Source organism: Vipera ursinii, assembly GCF_947247035.1.
Source record: "Vipera ursinii genome assembly, chromosome: Z".
NCBI lineage: Eukaryota > Metazoa > Chordata > Lepidosauria > Squamata > Viperidae > Vipera > Vipera ursinii.
In genome coordinates this window covers 42,096,741-42,121,412 of record NC_139517.1, presented here as the reverse complement: position 1 = coordinate 42,121,412, position 24,672 = coordinate 42,096,741, and the positions used below count along the sequence as shown (strand labels likewise).

At 45.1% G+C, this 24,672-nt stretch overlaps 1 protein-coding gene across 1 annotated transcript in view; it reads left to right on the top strand.

The window, feature by feature from the left end:
* The window catches only part of ADAM11 (ADAM metallopeptidase domain 11), a gene marked incomplete at its 3' end in the record, with an annotated part of 97,261 nt that overhangs the window by 41,337 nt on the left and 31,252 nt on the right, over positions 1-24,672 (top strand). The window contains exons 7-10 of the mRNA XM_083378515.1: positions 6,426-6,495; positions 7,721-7,788; positions 10,684-10,758; positions 20,536-20,607. Coding sequence (XP_083234641.1) covers positions 6,426-6,495; positions 7,721-7,788; positions 10,684-10,758; positions 20,536-20,607 — 285 coding nt within the window. The remainder of the gene's footprint in view (positions 1-6,425; positions 6,496-7,720; positions 7,789-10,683; positions 10,759-20,535; positions 20,608-24,672) is intronic.

Genomic DNA, 24,672 nt, shown 5'->3' with positions numbered 1-24,672 from the left:
GTCTCGATTATTTCAGACGAGACCCTTAATTAGATAACTAGCCGGAGCAAGCAGCGGATTAAATTACGGCCTACAAAATTAACCCTGACCGATTTTCAGAATTCGCCGGTCAAGGTGAAGGGGGAGGCCACCGTTTCAATGGGGTTTAAGGGTCGTGAAGGGCACCTGGACGTTGTAGTGGTAGAGGGCCACAGAGCCAGCCTGGTCGGGCTGGACTGGTTTGAGGCCCTGGGAATCACAGTCTCCGGGATCCATCGGATCCAGGGGGACTCCGTTGAGGCCGTCTGCCGAGAGTTCGCAGACGTCTTCGATGGGTCGTTGGGCAGGTACACCGGGCCCCCCATATCATTCAAGCTTAACTCGAACGTTTCCCCCCCGTTAGGGTCCGGCCGCGGCGAGTCCCCTTCGTGCTCAAACACAAAATCGAGCGCGAATTAGATAAGCTGGTGGCCCAGGGAATCTTAGAGCCTGTAGATGGGGGGAGTGGGAAACCCCTATCGTAACCCCCCTCAAATCCAACGGGGAAATAAGGATCTGCGCTGACTATAAGTGTTCGGTGAACCGCGCCCTAAACCCGCACGCTTACCCGGTCCCCACGGTCAGCCACGTTCTCGCTTCCCTCCAAGGCCGCGCCATCTTTGCAAGGCTCGATCTTGCGCAGGCGTACAAGCAACTCACAGTCACTAGGGAAACAGCTGACATCCAAACCATAGTAACACACAGGGGGGCATTCCGGGTGAACAGGCTGCAGTTTGGAGTCAGCGTTGCTCCTGGCATTTTCCAGGAGGTTATGGAAAAGACACTCAAGGGCTTTCCAGGAGTCTGCCCCTATTTTGATGACATCCTGATTGCAGGAGCATCAGCAGAGGAACTGGCAGGTAGGCTCAGGGAGGTGCTGTCCAGGCTGTGCACAGCTGGTCTCAAACTCAAAAGGGAGAAATGCAGCATAGGTGTCCCTTCCACAGAATTCTTGGGGTTTAGAGTAGATGCCAGGGGAATCCACCCCACAGAATCCAAAGTAAGGGCCATCAAACTAGCACCCACACCCAAGAACAAAGCAGAGCTTCAGGCATTCCTGGGTCTGCTGAATTTCTATCATACATTCCTCCCACACAAGGCAGCCATCGCTGAACCGCTCCACAGGTTGCTAGACAAGCAGGCAACATGGGCCTGGACGGCCACCCATGACCAGAGTTTCAGGGCCTTGAAAGCATTACTGTCGGACAAGTCCACAGTACCCATTTCATCGAGTCCAAGCCCATTTGCATTGCTTGCGATGCATCCCCTTACGATGTGGGCGCAGTTCTCAGTCACCTTGAGCCCAACAGGGCACAAATCCCCATAGCCTACTATTCCAGGACGCTGTCTGGAGCAGAAAGAAACTATGCCCAAATTGACAAAGAAGCCCTTGCAATCGTGGCAGGAATCAAGAAATTCCACGATTACTTATATGGCAGGGAGTTCACTGTCTTCACGGACCACAAACCACTCCTGGGCCTGTTCACAACGGACAGGCAGACCCCCCAAATTCTGTCCCCCAGAATGCTCTGGTGGTCCATCTTCCTTGCAGCCTACAATTGCAAGCTGGTGCACAAGCCAGGGAAGGAGATGGGCCAAGCAAACGGTCTAAGTAGGCTCCCTTTAGACACCCCGGATCCAGACCCAGCACCAGCTACACAGATCCTAGCCCTACAGGAACTACCCGAGTATCCAGTTCTAGCCAAGGACATTGCCAGCCACACAGCCACAGACAACATCATGGGCAGGGTGCACTCATGGGTTTGCACAGGGTGGCAGGGCAAATCCCCGGGGCCAGAGTTCCAGGCCTATTTCAATAGACGCGACGAGATCTCCACACACAAGGGGTGCCTCCTCTGGGGTAGCAGGGTCATCATTCCCACTGTACTACGGGCCAGGGTATTGGATTCCTTACACGAAGGACACCCGGGGGTGGTCAGGATGAAGGCTCTGGCTAGAAGCTACCTCTGGTGGCCGGGGTTGGACAAGGAAATTGAGGATCGGGTCAAGGCCTGTTACACGTGCCAGAGATCCAGGCCAGAAATGCCACACACACCAGTACACCGGTGGGAGGCCACACACACACCATGGTCCCGCATCCACATTGACTATGCGGGGCCATTCCAGGGCCAACTATTTTTAGTAGTGGTGGACAGTCACTCCAAGTGGTTAGAGGTAGTCCCTGTTCCCAACATGACCTCGGGGAGGACAATCCAGGTGCTCAGAACTCTGTTTGCCACACACGGCCTCCCCGACGTAATTGTGTCAGATAACGGGCCTCAGTTTACCGCTAATGATTTCCAGGCGTTCTTGAAGGCGAACTGGATTAGGCACGCCACCTCAGCACCCTTCCATCCATCAACCAATGGGCAGGCCGAACGGATGGTAAGGACGACCAAAGACGCACTCCGGCACATCATCAGCAGGGACTGGCATCACAGACTGGCGAAATTCTTACTCGCCCAACACACAACACCATGCGTGGCAGTTCTGCTGGAAGAGCCCAGCAGAACTGCGATGGGGACGGCGCCTCATCACCAAGCTGGACCGTTTACACCCAGACCGGGTAGCAGCTGAGACCGGAAGGCTATCATCACCATCATCACCATTGTCATCATCACCCACACACAGGGTTCTCAACGTGGGGGACCTGGTCTGGGCAAGGAACTAGGGGGCTGGACATCCATGGGTTCCTGGGACAGTGGTTGAGAAAACAGGACCCCTCTTGTACATTGGGGGGGTGGAGGGGGACAGACGCATAAGGCGACACATTGATCAGCTCAGAGGAAGGGTCCCTGAGCGCATCACACACGTCCCTGAGCACATCACACACGCCCAACAGGAGAACCACACTCCAGGAGAGGTCAGCCCAGCCGGGAACGACACAGAGCAGGGACCAGAGGAGGAGGGTTTCTAATCCCGGCTCCTTGCAGCCCTGCACAAAGGCCTCAAGAACCCACAGTCCAAGCCCAGGGCCAAACCACACCCAGACGATCCAACCGCCCGCACAGGACACCTGCCTACCTGTCGGACTATGTGTGCAAGTGACCCCCATGCAGTGACATCATTGTTTTTTATTATTAGTGTTGACTCAGTGTACATAGTTGTAGTAGTTGCAAGTTGTTATTGTTATGTGGTTCTTCTCTAAGGGGGGAGGGGTGTTATGTATGCAGGCACCTGCATAGCAACAGCCACCAGGGGGCGTTGGCCTGAACGATTTTCGGCGGGAAACCTAGGGCCAACCCCATTGGCTGTCCGCTTACCTGGCCGGATATTTAAGGAGGCCAGGTAGCCCTCAGTCCCCAGTTCACTACCCCCTTCCAATAAAGAGCTGAACTCACATACCGGCTGGCGTCTCTTCCTTGCGTCGGACCCACTACACAATACATGCTTGCATTTAGTGGGGGCATCCACAGACAACAGTACATCAAAGCTGTCAAAATGATGGCTGTGATAGTTGATCAGAGCTCCTCTGTTTTTTATGTGCAACAGCTTTAGCATTTAGGAACAAAGGTAGCTTAGTTGCTTTTCTATTAATACATAATCCTTAAAAGGGCTCTCTTGTAGGGACCGTGCCTTGGTCTAACTGAGACTGGAAATATAGCAAAGGAAAATATTTCTCCCCCCCCCCTCTGCTTTGTCCTATTTTCCCCACTGGAAATGGCTGTTAGCAACACACAAGGAGGGGATACTTTCCTAATTGCTCACAATTCAAGAATACCAGTGTTAATTTGGATTGCCAACAAAGTTCTGTCTGTGGCAAAACAGAACACAAAATTGCTTTCTCCTTTGAACTGGGGCATTTCCAACCAAGTTGCCTCTCCTCCCTCCCTCCCTCCCTCCCTCCCTCCCTTCTTTCCTTCCCTGATTTTTAAAAAAAAACTGCCGGAGGCTCTGAGCAGAGGTGGCAGCAGTTAGGCAGTGGTGGGCACATTTTGATCCCTCCCCCCTGTCATTGCCTCTGCGTGGGTCTCAGCTCACCTTTCCCAGACCTGCACATGTGTGTGTATGTGTGTGTGTGTGCACGTGCGCGCACACGCAAGGGCTGGAGGGGGAGTCACACCCCTAACAACCCACACCCTCAGCAGAGACATTCTGCGATGGCAGGCTGCAAATTAATGAAAGCTGTTTTTTGGGAGTACTTGTTCTTTTTCTCAACGTGCCGCCGATTGCATCGTGCCCTGTGCCGCTCAGCTCCCACCCTGGGGGAAATGGAAGCACTTCTCTTGCTTTTTTTCTTTCTCAATGGTCAGCAGGGATGGTCAGCAGGGATGCCCGGTGCTCGCCGCCTCCTCTTCGCGCACCTAGGGGATGGGGTGGCCTTTTCCCACCAAAACCTCCTTTTATATCCTCTCCTCTCTCCCCCCTCCTCCTTTTCACTTCAGGGCATCTCCAGCTTCCAGAAGCACCGATCAGCTGGAGCCCGGCGCTGATCCTGGGGTGTCTGCTGAGCAGCTCCAGCTGTCTCTCCCTCAGGCTTATGTGGTGCTGCTGCTGCTTCAGCTCATTCCTTTCCCCCCCTCCCTCGCTATCAGTTCTCTAGGACAGTTGTGTATCACCTGCCAGGTGCCAAAGTACCACTGGTGATATGCGTACCACCGGTTGAAAAGCCCTGCACTAGAAAGCCCAGGTTAAATGCATTCAATCAGTACAGTACAAGCAGGCTGCACTCATAAGCTTGGTGGTGTAAAAAACAACAACAAAGTTGTTGCTATTAGAGTGGAGGATATAAAGCTCCTTTTACTTTATGAGAACCTCTATGTGAAGCAGGGACAAATTGGTTTTTGCTCAGGACTTTAGAGTCAAGGTGAGGTACATTCTCACTGATAGAAAATGGCATGCCTATGAACTCTTCAGAGTGCTATCAGTGCAAATGAAAAAAATGCCTTTGACCAATTCTAGATGTGGTAGCAATTGACCCAAAAATAAATCGGTTTAGCTGCTGCATACAGCATGAGAGTATACCTCTGGAGACCTCTTCTGAAACAAGCCAAAGATACTATGTGGAACACAGATTACAAAAAAAGTCTTCCATTGTTACCATGGCTATGTGGGACACTAGAATTGACCCTTATGTTTCGCTTTTCAGCTCAACATTAGAATGCAATGAACATAGTGTAGAGATTGGTACTGTGGTAGCAATTTATGTTATCTTTCCAAACAACACAAATTTGAAGAATTGAAGGCACTTTAAAAACAGAATCCTTCGGTGTGATTTTAAATTCCTGTTTGTTTGGACTACCAGTAGTATGAATATATTTATATGTAAGCACATTTTCTTTAGGCCTTCAGATAGACATATGTGAGGGAAGAAGCTTGCTATCATGATCCTTCCTATTCTGTAATTAATTCATTCTACCTTCACAGATTGTCTGAAAAATTATCTTAATATAGACCCAAGAGTGAGGGGTCCTCGGTGCTCTCTGAGCTTTCTTGTTTTCTTGCAGACATTTCATTATCCTAACTAGGTAATGTTATTAGTACTAGTAAGGTGTGCTGTTTGCTGTCTGTTTATATTTAAATTCTATAGAATAGAAGCTGTTTAAGGACTTTATTTAAACGTGCCCAAACTCAATGCAGCAATCCAGAACAGCAGAAAAAGGAAATGGAGCATCTATACAACACATTCCAAAAAAATGGATACCCACGCAACTTCATCAAAAAGTCCCTGACCACTCAACCCAATATAGCACAACCAACCCAAACCCTAAAAAGAATTACACTGCCATACATCAAGAATATTTCAGAAACCGCAGATAGACTACTTACTACAACCACATGGACTCATCGTAGCACGTAAGCCAATTAAAGCCCTTTAAAACGTCCTAAGTAAACCCTTCATTTCAACCCTGAGCTACAAATATTCTCCTTCATTGAGACTCAAGAGTGAATAAAATTGCAATGAGTGGCATGGTAGCCTAGTAGTGGAGACTTCTGCTTTGCATTCAGAAGGTTGAAAGTTCAGTCCTAGGTAGCGGCAGATGTTTCTCTCTAGGGTGCAAAGAAAAAAAGCTCAGCTCCATCCAGTCACCTAGACTCTAATTAAGGAATTATAGGGTCATAAAAAGGGAGTTTAGTGAATGAAATTGCACAATTATGACATGATATAGGCAGTGGTGGGATTCAGCTGGTTCGCACCGCTATTTGTTTGTTGCCTAAGCTCAGAATGGACTTCTAGAAGTGGCATCCACACAGACAACCAGTTGTTCACATATTTGAATCCCACCACTAGGATATAGGCAGCCTTCCTATCCATTAGTACAAAGGTAAAGGACTTTATGTAAATAACAGGATACTATGAACAGATCATTTTAATTAAACTGAACTGAATTAAGTCTTGTCTGATACCAATGTGTGGAAATACATGCTTCTTGTGGCAATATTTTTCTTTTTAAAATCTCCTATAGCAGGAGCCACTTCCTCACCAAATCTACCAGACAACAGTACCTCGCATGTCTCGTGGTTGCACAAAACCAGGTAAACAGGCCTTTCAACCAAGAGATGTTGTACCTTGTAATTTGGGAATTGGAGGAAATGAGTTTCCAGCTTTTATTTCTGCATTCCTTTAAATTTGTGGAATTCTGTTCTTATTATAGTCTCAATAAGTTATACCTATAATAATGCAAATCTGCTGGATTAAATTTCTGTTGAGTACTGAGATACAAATACATCCTCAATATTTCATTGCCAATCTTTCCCACTGGCTTATTTATTTGTTTCTTGGTGTGTTTTACTTTCACCTTTTTTTCCTTTGGGGTGTACTTTAATTACTCCCTTGGTAATTAAAAAAGCATTAAAAAACCTAGATTAAACTTCCTAATAAAATAGATAGCATGATCATATAAGAACTGAAAACCTGTTTAAAGAAATGATAAAATTTTCAAGAGTGTGTTTCATAGTCTGAAAGAAGCTTCTGCATTTAAAGTGGAGAATAGATTTTATTTATTTATTTATTTTATTATTTATTTTTAATTTTATTCAATTTATATAGCCATCCATCTCACATTTGTGACTCTGTAGTGTCTCAGTAGCCAGAGTGCTTTGACCTTGACAATAAATACAGTAGATTCAGTCTGAAATGTCTTTGAGTGCACAGTGATAGAGATTTCTCTTTGGAATTTGGAAAACATGAGGGACAGACTCTTCTAGAAGATTTCTGTTAACTGAAATGAAGCCCTGCTTTGCATACACTGAGGCTCCGTGAAAGGAAATAGCTGATTATTTGTTGGCAGGATTTTTTCTTACCAAGGAAGGGAGATAGGTTTAGATGAGTACCTGTCTCAGGTATCCAATAGACCTGATATGAATAGCTCTGATATTGAGCTGTAATTCTTAAGACATGTTTTCTGAAAGGAAGATGACAACTATCTCTTGTGTTTTTACACTGTTTGAATAGAATGCAGCAAAAATATTTCTTCCAATAGGTGGTGAGTATTCAGATGATTTCTTCTCTCAGGCATCTCAACTGATACACATTGGAAGAAATTGTATCATAGATTGGTATCAGGTAGTTATGCTAGATATTTCAGTATGATTGTATTGGAATGGTACCATAAGATTATAAGTCAGTATATGTATACAGATTGCTATACTGTGCCTGATCACATCTTTTATCCCAGTTTAAATAATTGAAAATATGATTACCTATTTTTCCATATATGATATCCCTCTCCATTATGTAATATGTATTTTTTTCTTTCAGGGTGTTTATTTTCTGCACTGAACTACCACATTCCTCCTGGGCTTCCTAAATTGCGTCGACGAAGACAGGTAAATTTACTACGTGATAGTAATAATCAATTTCAAAAACAAAAGTCCAAGAAGTCTTATAAATTTATTGTACCTGAAAAACAGAACAGAATTTTTTAATGCATAAATTCCTAACATCATCATCATGTTGGAATGGTCCAGACTTTTGTCTACAATCTTTTTCTGCAATCAAGAATCAAGATCATGTGAAGTGTTAGTATCACTTTATAATGCCTTGGTAAGACCACACTTCAAATACTGCATCCAGTTTTGGTTGCCAAAACTGGAAGGAGTGCAGAGAAGAGCAACAAAGATGATTAGGGGGCTGAAGGCTAAACATATGAAGAATACTTTCAGGAATTGGGTTGGTCTAGTCTAATGAAAAGAAGGACTAGGGGTGACATGAAAGCAAGTCTTTTAATATCTGAAAGGTTGTCACAAAGAAGAGGGGTTAACCTATTCTCCAAAGCACCTGAAGGCAGGACAAGAAGAAATGGATGGAAATGAATCAAAGAGAGCAGCAAACTAGAACTAAGGAAAAATTTCCTGAAAGTTAGAACAATTAATCAATGCAACTATTTGCCTCCAGAAATTGTGGGTGTCCCATCACTGAAGGTTTTAAGAAGAGATTTGGACAGCCATTTGTCCAGAATGGTATAGGGTCTCCTGCTTGAGCAGAGGGTTGGTCTAGAATAGCGGTCCCCAAACTTTCCACTTTTGCAGCCCAACTGGCACATGGGGGGGCATATAAGTGGCAGGCACACGCATGCGCACAGCTCCATTGGTGTGAGCAGGGGGTGCCTGCACCCTCCACTCAAGTGAACGGAGCTTTGCATATGAGCGAGGGTGCTTGCAGTTACGCACAAAACTCCACTTGCATGTGTGAAAAGTGCTTGTACGCAAAGCTCCATTCCTGTGAATTGAGCTTTGCACGCAAGCGCCCTCTGGTCATGCAAGTGGAGCTTCACCCATGAGCATCAGCTCCCTTCAGTTGCACAAATAGAGCTTCATGCATGAGTGCTCGTTCACCACTCACACCAGTGGAGCTTTATGCGCATGTCCATCACTCACGTGGACCAGTTTGAAACAGGCTGCAGCCTGGTAGTGGACCTGGGGTTTGGGAACCCCTGGTTAGAAGACTTCCAAAATTCCTTCCAACTCTATTACTCTGTTATCTTCATGAATTTGCTTCCCATTCAGTATAGACCAGACATAAGTAGCATTAATACTTTACATACATGTCAAGTCTAAACATCTCAGAGTCCCCATACTCAATGAACTGTAATAACATTCTGCGAATTTTTCAAAATATAGGAAAGAAAACATGTTGATCTCTTTCTCCCATGGAGGCAATACCATGCTAAGCAATCTACAGTATTAGTGGACATATATGCATTTCAAAGAAAGAGGAAATGTTTATAAGAACAGAAGTTGCTTATTTACCTTCAAGTTTTATGGGGACTGATAAATAATGCCTATCCAAACTAAGCACTGTTAATTGCAAAAGTCTTCAGTTGTCTCACTTAGCCCAGTTAGACTTACCGTATTTTCTGGCATATAAGATGACTTTTTAACCCATGAAAATCTTCTCAAAAATCCGGGGTCGTTTTATACGCCGGGTGCTGAAACTTTAGGGACAGGGCTGGCTGGAAAACCTGGAGTGGATCTCCCATTTGGGAAAGCTTTAGAGTGAATTAGGAAAAGTTTAATCCACTTGCACTGTTTTATGTTGACATGTTTGATGACAAACAGCCTTATGTTTATAAGTGACAGTTTTCCTACTAAATACCTGCATGTCATAAGCATTTGAATTAAAATTACCATATTAAAATCAAATCTGATGTTTTATAATTTTTATTTGGTGTGCGTTGGAAGAGGGGTAGTCTTATATGGCGAGTATAGCCCAAACCCTATAATTTAACAGGAAATGTAGGGGGTCGTCTTATACGCCCAGTCGTCTTATATGCCGGAAAATACGGTATCTATTCTTTTAAATAGATAGTCCAAAGCAGGTTAACTTCTCTTCCCCTACATTTTTGTATATTTTTAAGGGTGCTGGTCTAAAAACCAGGAGACTCTAAGTTCTAGCTCTGCTTTAACCATGAAAAAACAGCTGGGTGATTGCTTTGAGTTGCTTATGAAGTAATAAAGGCAAGATAGAAATCTAATAAATAAGATAAACAAATTAGATCTTGGTTTATTTCACTTGAAAACATTATTGGAAAAAAATAGCTATACTATTTTGGGATTGTAGTTAAATTTTTAATTTTAGAATAACAAATGGCAGCTAGATAAGTTCTCACATTCCAAGCAGCAAGGCTTGCAGGTGCACTATAGCTCCATGTTTAATGTGTTGGATTTAAACTGGGAAAATCTAGGTTCAAATCCACTCTCAGGTCATTAAGTATGTGAAGTTAGTCCCAGCTTAGCTCAACCTATCTCACAGAGTTAGTCTACGGATAGAATGTATGCTTGAGTTCTCATAGGAAAGATAGAATAGAAACAATGAAATAATAAAATATTAATTACACTGATATTGCATAATTGTTATTGAAAAGAGAGGTATGTTTGGGTTAGTTTTGTCTGATTATATACAACGTCTTGAAGTTTTATAGCATTTCACAGCTTAGAAAGCTGATTTTTGTATAATATATCAACTTTCTCCAACTGCCCTTCAGGTGTGTTTCTCTTAATTCTTAACAATTTGCAGGAATTAAGGAAGCTAGCACTAGGTTGTGGAAGACTGGTGAATTCCAAACTTCGGATTGAGCTTCCTTACTATAAAATGTAAGGAGAAGGAATATGGAAACTTATAGAGACCTGTATATAAAATATGTTCCTGTGCATGAATGGGGAGGCCCTTCTTAGAGCAGGAGTTACCAGTGTAAATGTGTCTTTTTCTTTTTCCCATCCCAGGTTCACCGAAGTCACCGGACTGTCCACAGTGAGACCAAATTCATTGAATTGATAATTGTTAATGACCACCAACTGGTGAGTACTGATAATGGCCTAGAAAGACAAATATAGATGGGTTTGCTGTTGCAGATCCTTTTAAAATGCTTTGTGGAGAGAAGCAAATGAATTGCCTGCCAAGATTGTTTCTTTGAACAATTTGGCAAACAATGATCAGAGCATTTTTCCTTTCAGTCTCTTAAGTGTGATTTCTTTTCTTTTTTAAAAATTGGTCAGTATATCCTCTGTCAAGATCTCTTCCATAATGCCTTTCTCAATTCAGATAAACTGTCCATCAACTGAGCTTGCTGGATCAATATAATTACATTGTCAGCATGACCAGCGTAGATTTGTAAAGTACTGTCAAAGCTTTCCAAGCCTATTGTGTCTTGCATTGGTAATTTGTTTCTTTGTTTTGTTGCAGTTCTTACTCTTGTTTAGTGCTTTGCATTCAGAGCAGCGTTACTAATGAATCCCTGGTAATTGCTCTTAAATAGACAATTCAAAATTGGGATAGAGGTCTTTAATTTATGATTTAATTATTTTCTTTTCATTTTTAAAATGCAAAATGATGTTATGACTTCCCTATCCAGTTCAAATAACAACAATGAAATAATATGTATAATGAAAGGTTCTTTCTCAATATTTAATAGAGACTGACAAATTGAAGTCCATTAAGTGACGGTTCATCAATAATGTTATTAATCTGAATTCTTGATAACTTTATGGATCTCCCATATAGACAATGATGAAATATTTATTTATTAAATATATATGCCTCCATGTCACTATCAAAGTGATTATGTTCAAATGGTTTGACATTGCCTTTGTCCAAGTTATTATTATGACTTCCCAATATAGACTATATCCTTAGCCTATCTTACTGAATTAATTAGTAATTAATTAAATAAATATACTACCAGAAAATACTTGAACTGAAAACTAGACTGAAAAATTTAAAAATATCTGAAAGAAGATATTTCTATATCTTTGCCTTGAAAACAACATTGATATGTCCCCAAAGTTGTCAACATCCAAGCACGATTTGGTTTTTTATCAACATCGGTTGAATGTGACTCAAACAAAACTTCTTTATTTTGAGCAAGAAGTTTTTTCAGACCACAAAACCAGTCAGAAACTTTGGATCAGTACTTGAACACTTGTTCAGCTAAAGATGTGCTTTGTTAGAGAAGGTGATTTGGCTAGAAAATCTTGGAATTACTGAGTTGAAGGGAGTTAATAACCTGATTCTCTACAGGGGGCTACCCTTGAAATATATTCAGAAACTATAATTGATACTGAACAAAGTGGCACAGACAGTTCTAGAGGCTCTTGGGTGGGCCATCTAACACCACCATTTGAAAGTTGCACTGGTTGCAGTCTGCTTTTGAATCCAGTTCAAGGAGCTGGTTATCATTTTCAAAGCCCTTTATGGCCTGGGTCCAGAGGGATTAGCCTATCCAGCAGAAGAGGCCTACTTCAGTCTCTATCTGCCAAAGAATTTATGGTTGGTGGGGTCCAGGAAAAAAGCCTTTGTGATCCCTGTTGTGTAGCAGGTTCTTTGGCACAGGAATGAAGATGAGGCAATTGAGTTCAGGAAAACTCATGGTTTATTGCTTGCAAGATCTGAACAGAGAATTGGGCTGTAACTAGCTGCAATATATAGCCTAGCCCCTAGGTGGCAGCCAAAAAGTTTGAAGCAACCATTGCCACCTAGGGACAGCCAATAGCAGCACTGGAGACTTGTAATCTGGGTTACTGGAGAGCCGTTAGCTGCTCCAGCAACCCATGTGGTATTACCATTGAGCCCAATACATAACACCTCTCCCATCTTAGATGACAATATTGTGACACAATTTAGTCTTAATACAATTATCAAGATTCATTATCAAAACAATCCTAAATAATAGTAATAGAAAATAAACCCATATAGGTTACAAGGTTAACTTACAGCACCTGAATGAATAGGCTTAATTGACAGCACACTAGACAGTTAACATCATAACTCCCAGTTTCTGTAGTACAGTGGCAAGTTGCAGTACAACAACATTATAGATCTTTATTTTACAACGTAATCAGCAAGATATGAAGGAGGCTTGTGTGCCCTAGTGGAATGTCTTGGAATTGCAGTCACTTTGTGGTCTACCACCTTACTCAGTGGGCTGGGTAGACCCATGTCCCTTGTTGCTCCTGAGTCAAGGGAATTAGATGCTCTCTGGCTGGCCTCTCCAGATTGGCCCACCCCAGAGTCAGACTGATCAGCAGAGTAGGCACAGTGGTTGCTGAAGTCCGGTTGGCTTGCTCCTTCAGGGGATCCATGTTGCATTCCTGGACTCCCCACTTCTCCATCTGGTTCCTCATCAGTTATGAAGGAAAAGTCCTGAGAGTCCAAGTGAGGACTAGCTTGGCTGCAAGTTTGAGGACCTTGGGAGGGACCTATGATGCAGTCCTCACAGTGGCCATTCTGGAAACTGTTTTGAGTTGATCAATGTGGCATCTGACAACTCGCCCTCCCTCCTTCCCCTCTTCATAAGATAGGGGCCCAGATGCTTTGGTAATTTTACCAGGAACCCACAGATTCCCATGACCATAGTTCCTGGCCCAAACCCAATCGCCCATTTGCAGCCCCCTAGGGGTTTTTGGTTGAGATGCTTCTGCTGCCACTCTGTCTGGATGCAACCTGTCCAGTTTAGTGATCAATTGCCTCCCCCAACGCAGTTCTGCAGGACTTTTGCCTGTAGCAGTGCAGGGTGTAGAATGCTGGCAGAGTAGAAAATCTGCCAATCTGTGATGCCAGTCACCTGTTACAATGCGCTTGAGTGATTCCTTCGTTGTCCTCACCATGCGTTCAGCTTGACCATTAGAAGATGGATGAAAGGGTGCAGACGTTGCATGTATGATGAGATTTGCTCTAAGGAAGGCCTGAAATTCAGCAGCAGTGAATTGGGCCCCATTGTCTGAAACTAAGACATCTGGCAACCCATGTGTGGCAAAGTGTTTTCTCAGCACCTGGATGGTCCTAGCAGTAGTCATGTTAGGGACTGGAATTACCCTCCAGCCATTTGGAGTGGCTATCCACCACTATGAGAAAGAGCTGGCCCTGAAAGGGCCCAGTGTAGTCTATGTGAATTCTAGACCAGGGAGTGTGCGTTTCCTCCCACCTGTGAACTGGAGCCTGTGGCATTTCAGGCCTAGATTGCTGGCATGTATAACAACCATGGACTTGTGCCTCAATGTCCTTGTCAAGGCCAGGCCACCAAAGGTAGCTTCTTGCTAAAGCTTTCATTCTGACAGTGCCTGGATGGCCTTCATGTAATGATTGTAAGACCGTGTCTCTTAGGGAAGAGGGAATTATGACTGTGTTTCCCCATAAAATGCACTCTTTGTGGGCAGAAAGCTCATGTCTTCTGACAAAATAATTCTGAAATTCAGAACCTGGGCTTTTATCCAACCACCCCGTGTATACCCATGAAAGTACTCTACTAAGTGTATCTGTAGCTGTTTCAGCACCAATGTCCCCAGCATGGAGGGGAAATTCAGGCAGGTCCTGTATGGACAGAATTCTGGCAACAGGAGCTGGATCTGATTCCATTAGTGGCAGTGGTAGTCTGCATGGCCCATTTGTTTCCCTGTTATGTGAATCAATTTAAAATTGTATGCAGAAGGAAAAATAGACTATCTCAACATTCTTGGGGACAGTATGTGGGGGGTTGGTTTGTCTGTTGTGAAAAGTCCCAACAGTGGCTTGTGGTCTATAAACATCATTAAGTCCCTGCCATATAAATAGTCATGGAATTTTTTAATTCCAGCAACAATGGCTACGGCCTCTTTGTCAATCTGAGCATAGTTGCGCTCAGCAGAGGACAACGTCCTTGAGTGGAATGCTATAAGAACCTGTGTTCCATTCTTTTCTAAGTGACTTAAAACTGCCCCCACCCCATAGGAAGATGCATCACATGCAAGACATACTGATTTAGACTCTTTGTAATGAGTTACAGTGGACCTTTCTGACAATAGTGCTTTTAAGTCCTGGAAACTTTTTTCATGTAAATTAGTCCATTTCCATGGAGCTTTCTTATCTAAAAGCCTGTGCAAAGGCTCTGCTAATGCTGCCTTATGAGGTAGAAAGGTGTGAAGGGAGAACCAAGAATGTTTGTAGCTCCTCTTTGGATTTGGGCCTAGGAGCCATTTTAATGGCCTTCACTTTAGATTCAACAGGGTGAATGCCGTTAGCATCAATTCTGAATCCCAAGAATTCTGTTGAAGGAACCCCAATATTACACTTGCTCTTTTTTAATTTGAGGCCTGCTTCACGAAGTCTCTGTAAAACAGCTCTGAGCCTGCTGGGTAACACTTCTGGGGATTCCCCAGCAATAAGAACATCATCAAAATAAGGGCAGATGCCCTGAATGCCCTTAAGTGTGCGTTCCATTATTCCCTGGAAAATGCCTGGGGCAACACTGACTCCAAACTATAAGCGTTTTACTTTGAAAGCCCCTATGTGAGTCACGATTGTCTGAGCTGCAGCTGTGGCCTCATCAACCGGCAATTGCTGATAGGCCTGTGCTAAATCAAGTTTAGCAAAAATAGTACCCCCTTGCAAGGAGGCTAAAATGTGGTTGACCACTGGAACTGGGTATGCGTGTTGCTTGAGGGCTTTATTTAGAGTGCATTTACAATCAGAACAAATGTGAATTTCCCCATTGGCTTTAAGTGGGGTGACTATAGAAATTTCCCATTCCCCCCCATCAACTGGCTGTAAAATGCCCTGTTCTACAAGCTTGTCAAGTTCAGAATCAATTTTATGTTTTAAGGCAAAGGGGACCCTTCAAGGCTTAACCCTAATTGGAACTATGTTGGGGTCTAGCTTGAATGAGATAAGTGGGCCTGTGTATGCTCCTAGGGCAGAATCAAAAGCGCCAGCATAGTCCTCACATACTGATGAGAGGTTTACATTTGTGTCCGGTTGATACCAGTAATCTGAATACCTAAGGCATCAAACCAATCGAGTCCAATGAGACTCGTTCTCTGGCCCCCTACTACTATGACATCCAGGTGCCCATAAAACCCCTTAAATTTTACAGTCAAGGTGGCTTCTCCCTTAACTTTAACTTGAGCATTTTGAAAGTCAGTTAGAATTATGTCTGAAGGCCTCACTTTGGCCCAATTGTTACTGCGCCTAAACATGAAATTAAAAGTGTCTTGAGAAATAATGGAGACTGCAGAGCCAGAGTCCAATTCCATTTTACAAGAAACTCCTTGTAGCTCTACCAGGAGTCTGAGTTTAGGTTTGAGGGGGCATCGGCCCCCAGTGCGGCACATGCTTCTACGGCTTCTGAAAATCCCCACACTAACCGGACCCTGGGCCCCAGTACCTCTCCTAGTCAGTTCTTCTGACTGGTGTTTGGTTGGCCGGTCCTTCTGGTGGGCTCTGCAAACCACTGCGATGTGGCCTGTCTGGCCATAGGCTCTGTACGTGGCTGACGGGAATCTGCAATCGGTGCAAAAATGGCTGCCACCGCACCCTTTACATCTAGGTAAGAGAACTGCCTTGTAAGTGTTCTCTTGCTGCTGGCTGTTGTGGTGTTGCTCGTTGGGCTGCTTTTGATGTTTGTTGATTTCTGGTTCTTCCTCCTCGGAGGACTCTTCGGTGCGTTTGGCGTCCTGCTGCTGGACTCTTCATGCTTTGTTGTTTTGGTGGGCTGGACTGCTTGAATTTCACCCCCGGCGGCTTCGCCGGCCAAAACTTTGTCTTGTGCTTCTGAAAATATTAAATTTGGTCTGGCAAAGAGTCTTTGTTGAAGCGTTCGGTTCCGTAGGCTGCAAACAAGCCAATCTCATAGTCTCTCTTCTAAGTTCAAAAATTTGCAAAGGCATGTGGCCTGCCTAAGGCCCACAATGAATTCTGAAGCTGATTCACTGGGTTGCTCCACTCTCTGGTCAAACTTGAAATGCCAGGCCATTTCAGACATCTTGGGCTGGAAATATTCGGTTAACTTCTTCCTGAGGTCCGCATAAGAGACCGATTCCATTGGCGTCAGAGCGAAGAGGTTCTTAGCCAAATCAAAGGTTGCTGGGCCACAGAGGCAGAGTAGCGTTGCAGCCTTGAGGCCTTCTTCTGGGATTTGGTTTGACCGGAGGTAGTTTTCTACCTGGGACAAATAAGATGGCTATTCTTCTGGATGCTTCACATTGAATTCTCGAAGTCTTCCGACCTTTGGCATTCTGTTTCTTGCTGGTTCCTGCGATTTCTTCCGATCATGCTTCCCAGGCTCAGGGAATGAGTCCGCAGAGCACGAGGTTGCTAATGTAGCTTGCTAGCCGACCTTGAGGGAGGGGGGGAATGCCTTTTCCCTCCGGTGTGCGCTGCCTTCCCCTCTAAGACTTCAGCTCTTTTTCAGGGAAGCAGGATCCCTCCTTCGTCACCAGTGTTGTGTAGTGGGTTCTTTGGCGCAGGAATGAAGATGAGGCAAGTGAGTTCAGGAAAACTCATGGTTTATTGCTTGCAAGATCTGAACTGAAAATTGGGTTGTAACTAGCCCCAGTATATATAGTCTAGCCCACGGGTCGGCAGCCCGCGGCTCCGGAGCCGCATGCGGCTCTTTGAGCCGTCTCATGCGGCTCCCAGTCGCCAGGTGCGCGCGCACCTCTCTGAACGGGTGGAGGTGCGCGCGCAGCTCTCCAAAACTTCAAGGCGGCGCTCTGCCCAGAGAAGCGGGAACTGCCCAGAGAAGCCACGATTTCCCCTCCAGAGGAAGAAGGCGCCGGATGCGGTTGGCCCCGTGGGGAAGGGGGAGCGGCGGCAGGGGCGACGGAAAAGCCGCAGAAATGGCAGGAGAGATGCTGACTGGCGGCGGCCTCGGAGGAGGCAGAGGGGGGGAGGGAGGGAAGGGTGACCGGGGGAGGGGGGGTAAGCCAGAAGGAAAAGGGAAACTCATCCCGCAGAGCGGTTGCAAAAAGAGGGAGGAGATAAGCCAGCCCGGTACCTGGATCCGCTTCCTGTGTCCCCTCCGCTCTGCCATGATGTGCCCGTTTGGTCTCCTGGTGACGTGGGGCTAAGCCGGAAAAGGGGGATGGGGAGACCGAGGGAGGGAGGGAGGGAGGAAGGAAGAGAGAGAGAGAGACGGAGCCAGCACCAGCCAGCCAGCGGGCTCGCGAGGGGCGGCAACCACGCGGGGCGGTAACGCGCGCGAGCCCTTGGGGAGGCAGGGCGGGAGCGCGGTCCGGCCGCCGGGCTTCCTTTCCCACTTGTCCGCATCGCTCCAAGGAACTGCATTGTTTGGGGATGGCGACGCTGGTCGTTTGCTGCGGGGCTCCCGCTTGGAAGGGAAGGGAAGATTTGTGAGGGGAAGATGTTGATGACAAGCTTACATTTCCTTTAAAATGCTGTTTCCCGAGGCGCTCGGCTAAGGAGGAACTTTTTTTGTGAGCGTGGCTGGGACGGAGGACTTGTCCTGCACGTCCACAGGCAACGAGGGCAAAACCCCTTGCGACCTGGTTGTGAGAAATGGGGAAAATGAACACACACACACACACACACACACACACATATACACACTCGGCCTCCCCGTCGCCTGGATTCTCACTTCCCCTTCAGGCGTGCTCTAAGACTCAGGCGTGCGGCGCTTTTCGTTTGCGGAGCCGGGGGAAAAAAGTTGCCTTTCCCCAAAGTGCCGCGACTCCCTTGAAGTGACTCGTAGCGGGCCCCGTTTTCTCCCCCCCTCCGTGCAACTTCTGGCTATCCCCCATTTGCCAGGTCTGCAACTAGAGGCGAGTGCCTCGCCTTCAGCCGAAGGGCAAAAGCCCGATCTCGTCCCGCTCCCCTGTTCCCTCAGAGCGCTGCTTGATGGGCTCTCCACGTGGGTTGAATGGTTGTCTCTGTCCGTTCCCACCCCCCGCCCAACCCCGCCATCGATTCTGTAAGTACCGCACACGACACACACACCCCGGGGCAACTGAAGAAAATAGGATGATGAAGGACTGCAAACTAACACGTTACACGTCTCCATCGATTAACCATTATTTCCCTGAATGACAAGCAAGCCGGTGGTCAAGTAAGTGAGGGTGACGATTTATTTACACGTGAGACAGGGAGAGACGATTTCTTTATTCCGCCAGCGAGCTCAGCGCCTGGCAAGCTTCGGCGAGTCAAGAGCGTGGCTCTGGGAAGCGCACTGGCCTTTTCTGCCTGGGTTTTATGAGGGACGAAGTGAGTTGGGCTGGAAAGCTGCAAAACGACCACGCTTCTCCGTTCCGCCTGGCCCTGGGAGGATAAGGACAAATTAGCAGCAGCGCCCGTTAGCAGCAGCGCCAGGAGCATCCGCCGGGGCAAACGAGGGGAAGGGCGGCTCCCCCAGCCTCGCAGATCCTCGGGAGCGGCAAGGATCGGGTTTCTGCTCGGAGGGAGGGGGAGCGCAGCTCGCACGGTCCGGCTTCGTCCTCTGGCCTGGCCCAAACGCCGCCTCTCTCACCCCCTGCGCCGGGTCCAGGGGCCAGGCTGGGCACGCGAGGCATTGTTCCCCTCTCGCAGGGCAGCCGCGGAGCAGACAAAGAAGGGAGGGACGTGCTCCCTCCTTCTGCCCACTCCGGAAAAGCGGGCGGAGGGCGGGCTTGCTGGCCGGGCTTCCTTGGGATGCTGGCGCCTGAACAAAGGGCAGGAGCCGCCCAAGGTGGGCTGCAGCAACTCGCTTCTCTGCCCCCCCTCCAGGCAAGCGGGGCTTCGTCCCCCGCCTCTCCGGACCTGCCCGCGGCGCTCCGACCCTCCCACTTTTAAAAGCCGCTGTTCTTAGGAGAAAAGCCCCCGTCGCCCCCTCCCCCCTGCGCGCGCCGGCCTGGCCCCATTTGATGAACGCGGCAGGTCTCCGGACGGGACGGCGCGCACCTCTACAAAGGGGAGACCCGTCGCCACGCAGGTGCCTCCCATTTTGCGCATGCGCAAAATGCTTTTTGCGCATGCGCGTGAGTGGACGCACGCATGTGCACTTTTTGCGGCTCCCACTTTTTTGTTTGTGCAACGGAACCGGTTCTGAGTGGCTCCTTTACTTTTTTCGGTTGCCGACCCCTGGTCTAGCCCCTAGGTGGTAGCCAATAGGTTTGAAGCAACCATTGCCGCCTAGGGACAGCCAATAGCAGCACTGGAGACTTGTAGTCTGGGTTGCTGGAGAGCCATTAGCTGCTCCAGCAACTCATGTGGTATTACCATTGAACCCAATACATAACAATCCTGTCCTTTGGAATATTCTCCTACCAGAGTTGAGGTCAGCCTCCACCCTCCTGGCCTTTTCAGAGAGCTTTAAAATTTGGCTTTGCTGGGGGACCTGATAGGGATGCCTTATGCTGGCTGTGGCTGAATATCTCCACTCCTGTGTTGCCTGTCCTGTTGATTTTTAACCTTTGTTTATTTTTTATTAATTTTAGTCATTTAATATGATCTTTTTAACATTTTGTAAGTTTCCCAGAGTTGCGGTAACAATGAAATTGTGGCATATGAATCTAATAAATAAATAATAAATTCAGTACAAGTATTTAAATACTATATTATTTACATGGATATTAAATACTATATTATTTACATGGATTTATTTCTGTGCAAACATGATAAAAGTTTATGGCTAAGAAGATAGGTATTTCAAAAATGTACTGATGTGTTAAGAGTGAAATTGACCTTAGGGCTATTTTTTTAAGTTGGGGGAAGTCACTTCATGAACAAAGAGGTAGAGAAGGGGAAGTCCCTCACTAGACTGCTTCAGCCTCAGGTTTAATCAGATGCTGAGTAAATTTCCTGAAACTATTTTTTCTGTATCTATTCTGTTCCAGTTTGAGCAAATGCGCCGCTCAGTTAGCCTTACCAGCAACTTTGCAAAGTCTGTGGTAAATCTTGCTGATGTGGTGAGTGTGGAGTACATTGAGGTTTCCTGCAAACATTACATGCAAAAATAAGGTGAGGATGAATCAAGGGAAAATCTGGCCCTATACAAAGGATTTCATGGTGGGTCCCTTCTACAGGCCATCATCAGGTACAAATAAGTGATCTAGTCTATTGAGTTCTAGAATCATTTTCACATATATTTGATCTTAAATCCTAGCATCTCATTTCCACAGCACTCTACAGCTAAATGTGTAAGCACACATGAACATATTGTCTTTCAAGTATCCACAATTATTTTTAGACAATGATTCCCTATCAGATTTTTTCATACTTAGTACATGCCAATATACTTGGGAAACATGGAAGTGTACAACCAACATGATTAAACAGTTAAATATTTCCCAATAATGCTGCTTGAGAAAAATTCTCCATGTCTTATATTGTGACCACATGTCTAATGAAGAATTACTACAAAAATCAAATTTAGAACATCTGTTGAGAACTCTGAATGAACGTTGAATGCAGATTGTTGGTGAAATCTTATGTATACCTAAAGACCAGCATTCAAATATTGTACTATGTTGGATATCTCCTGGAGGAAAGAGGAAATGAGGCCAGCCTCAGAAAACTTAAAGAAGATCTTAAGATTATTAAGGTCCCTAGGGAGATGCCAAAGAGGCTGCAAATGATTGAAAACCACTGCAAAACATAAGGTGTTCTGCACAGGACCTGCTGCTGCTGCTGATGACATGCCAAAGAACAACTGTCTTAATTTTCATAATTAGCTCAAGAAATTCAAATTTAATTGGTCAAATATATGGAGCAAAGTTATTCACTTATTTTTATACACTACACTCACTCATCTTTTGGTTAAATTAGTAAACAGTTTAAAGAAAGAGTTATAGACAAGGAGAGATAAAACGAGTTAAATGAGTGAAAGGGTAAGTAAGCAAAATAGTAAGATACAAATAAATAAACAAGATTAAATTGTCTTGAGACTACAGTTCTTTCATAAAATATTAATTATTAAATTACAAAATGCACCAGGTTTTTTTTTAAAAAAGTAAGAATAACTTTTAAGCTTTAAACTAACAATAATGGTACAGCATAAATCACTAATTAAAATTATAAGCTATAATAGGTTGGATCTAATTTCCCAAATATAGACACTCTGCATAGAAAAACCCACATTTTATATGCTTTTTGTTGGAAAAGCTCTTTGATTCCTTGTATGAAAAAATGGCTAGCCAAATTGTCAGAGTGTACTTTGATGGAGAAGGAAATGGCAACCCACTCCAGTATCTTTGCCATGAAAACCCCATGGACAGTACCAAAAGGCAAAATGATATGATGCTGGAAGATGAGCCCCTCAGGTCGGAAGGTGTCCAATATGCTACTGGGGAAGAGCAGAGGGCTAGTACTAGTAGCGCCAGAAAAAATGAAGCGACTGGGCCAAAGCTGAAAGGATGCTCAGCTGTGGATGTATCTGGTGGTGAAAGGAAAGTCCGATGCTGTAAAGATTTTTTCTCCATAGGAACCTGGAATGTAAGATCCATGAATCAAGGCAAGCTAGACGTGGTCAAACAAGAGATGACAAGACTGAACATCGACATCTTAGGAATCAGCGAACTAAAATGGACAGGAATGGGTGAATTTAATTTAGATGACCATCAGGTATACTACTGCGGGCAAGAATCCCTCAGAAGAAATGGAGTAGCCTTCATAGTCAATAAAAGAGTAGGAAAAGCAATACTGGGATACAATCCCCAAAATGACAGAATGATCTCAGTTCGAATCCAAGGCAAACCATTCAGTATCACAGTAGTCCAAGTCTATGCCCCAACTACCGGTGCTGAAGAGGATGAAATTCACCGGTTCTATGAAGCCCTACAGCACCTTATAGAACTAACACCAAAAAATGATATGGGGGATTGGAATGCTAAAGTAGGAAGCCAAAAGATAACCGGAATAACAGGCAAGTTTGGCCTTGGAGTACAAAATGAAGCAGGGCACAGGATGATAGAATTTTGTCAAGAGAATACGATGGTCATAGCAAACACTCTTTTCCAACAACCCAAGAGACGGCTCTACATATGGACGTCACTAGACTGTCAACACAGAAATCAGATTGACTATATGCTCTGCAGTCAAAGATGGAGAAGCTCTATACAGTCAGTAAAAACAAGACGAGGAGCTGACTGTGGCTCAGGCCATGAGCTTCTCGTTGCAAAGTTTAGGCTTAAACTGAAGAAAGTAGGGAAAAGCACTAGGCCACCCAGGTATGAATTAAATCATATCCCTGTAGAGGTAGGAATTAGATCTGATAGACAGAGTGCCTGAAGAACTATGGACAGAGGTTCGCAACATTGTAAAAGAGGTAGCAACTAAAACCATCCCAAAGAAAAAGAAATGCAAGAAAGCAAAATGGCTGTCTGAGGAAGCTTTGCAAATAGCTGAGGAAAGGAGGGAAGTGAAAGGCAAGGGAGAAAAAGAAAGATACACCCAATTGAATGCAGAATTCCAGAGAATAGCTAGAAGAGATAAGAATGCCTTCTTAAATGAACAGTGCAAAGAAATAAACAATAGAATAGGGAGGACCAGAGATCTCTTCAAGAAAATTGGAGAGATGAAAAATGGGCATGATAAAGGAGCAAAATGGCAGGAACCTAACAGAGGCAGAAGAGATTAAGAAGAGGTGGCAGAATTACACAGAAGAACTATACAAGAACGAGCTTAATGTCCCTGATAACCACGATGAGGTGGTCACTGACCTCGTGCCAGCTATCCTAGAATGTGAAGTGAAGTGTGCCTTAGAAAAGCTGAGCAATAACAAAGCTAGTGGAGGTGACAGTATTCCAGCTGAGCTATTCAAATCTTAAAAGACAATGCAGTAAAAGTGCTACAATCAATTTGTCAGCAAATTTGGAAAACTCAACAGTGGCCACAGGATTGGAAAAGGTTAGTTTACATTCCAATTCCAAAGAAAGGTAGTGCCAAAGAATGTTCAAACTTTCGCACCATTGCACTCATTTCTCATGCTAGTAAAGTTATGCTTAAAATCCTACAAGCTAGACTCCAGCAGTATGTGGATCGAGAACTACCAGAAGTACAGGCAGGATTTCGAAGAGGCAGAGGAACTAGAGATCAAATTGCCAACATATGCTGGATCATGGAGAAAGCTAGGGAGTTCGAGAAAAACCTCTACTTCTGATTCATTGACTATGCTAAAGCCTTTGATTGTGTGGATCACAACAAAGTGTGACAAGTTCTTAAAGAGATGGGAGTACCAGACCATCTTATTTGTCTCTTGAGAAACCTATATGCGGATCAAGAAGCAACAGTGAGAACTGGACACGGAACCACTGCTTGGTTGAAAATTGGGAAAGGAGTCCAGAAAGGCTGTATACTGTCGCTCTGCCTATTTAACTTATATGCAGAGCACATCATGAGAAAGGCAGGGCTAGATGAATCAAAAGTTGGAATTAAGATTGCCAGGAGAAATATCAACAACCTAAGATATGCAGATGATACCACTCTAATGGCAGCAAGTGAAGAAGAACTAAAGAGCCTCTTGTTGCTGGTGAAGAAGGAGAGTGGAAAAGTTCGCTTGAAACTTAACATTAAGAAAACCAAGATCATGGCATCCGGCCCTCTCAATTCCTGGCCAATAAATGGGGAAGAAATGGAGGTAGTGACAGATTTTATTTTCCTGGGCTCCAAGGTCACCGCAGATGGGGACTGTAGCCAAGAAATTAAAAGATGCTTGCTCCTGGGGAGGAAAGCCATGGCAAATCTAGACAGCACACTAAAAAGCAGAGACATCACCCTGTCAACAAAGGTGCATATAGTCAAGGCTATGGTCTTCCCAGTTGCAATGTATGGCTGTGAAAGTTGGACCATAAGAAAGGCTGAGTGCCAAAGAATTGAGGCTTTTGAACTATGGTGCTGGAGAAGATTCCTGCGAGTCCCTTGGACTGCAAGGCGATCAAACCGGTCAGTCTTAGAGGAGATCAACCCTGACTGCTCTTTAGAAGGCCAGATCCTGAAGTTGAAACTCAAATACTTTGGCCACCTAATGAGAAGGA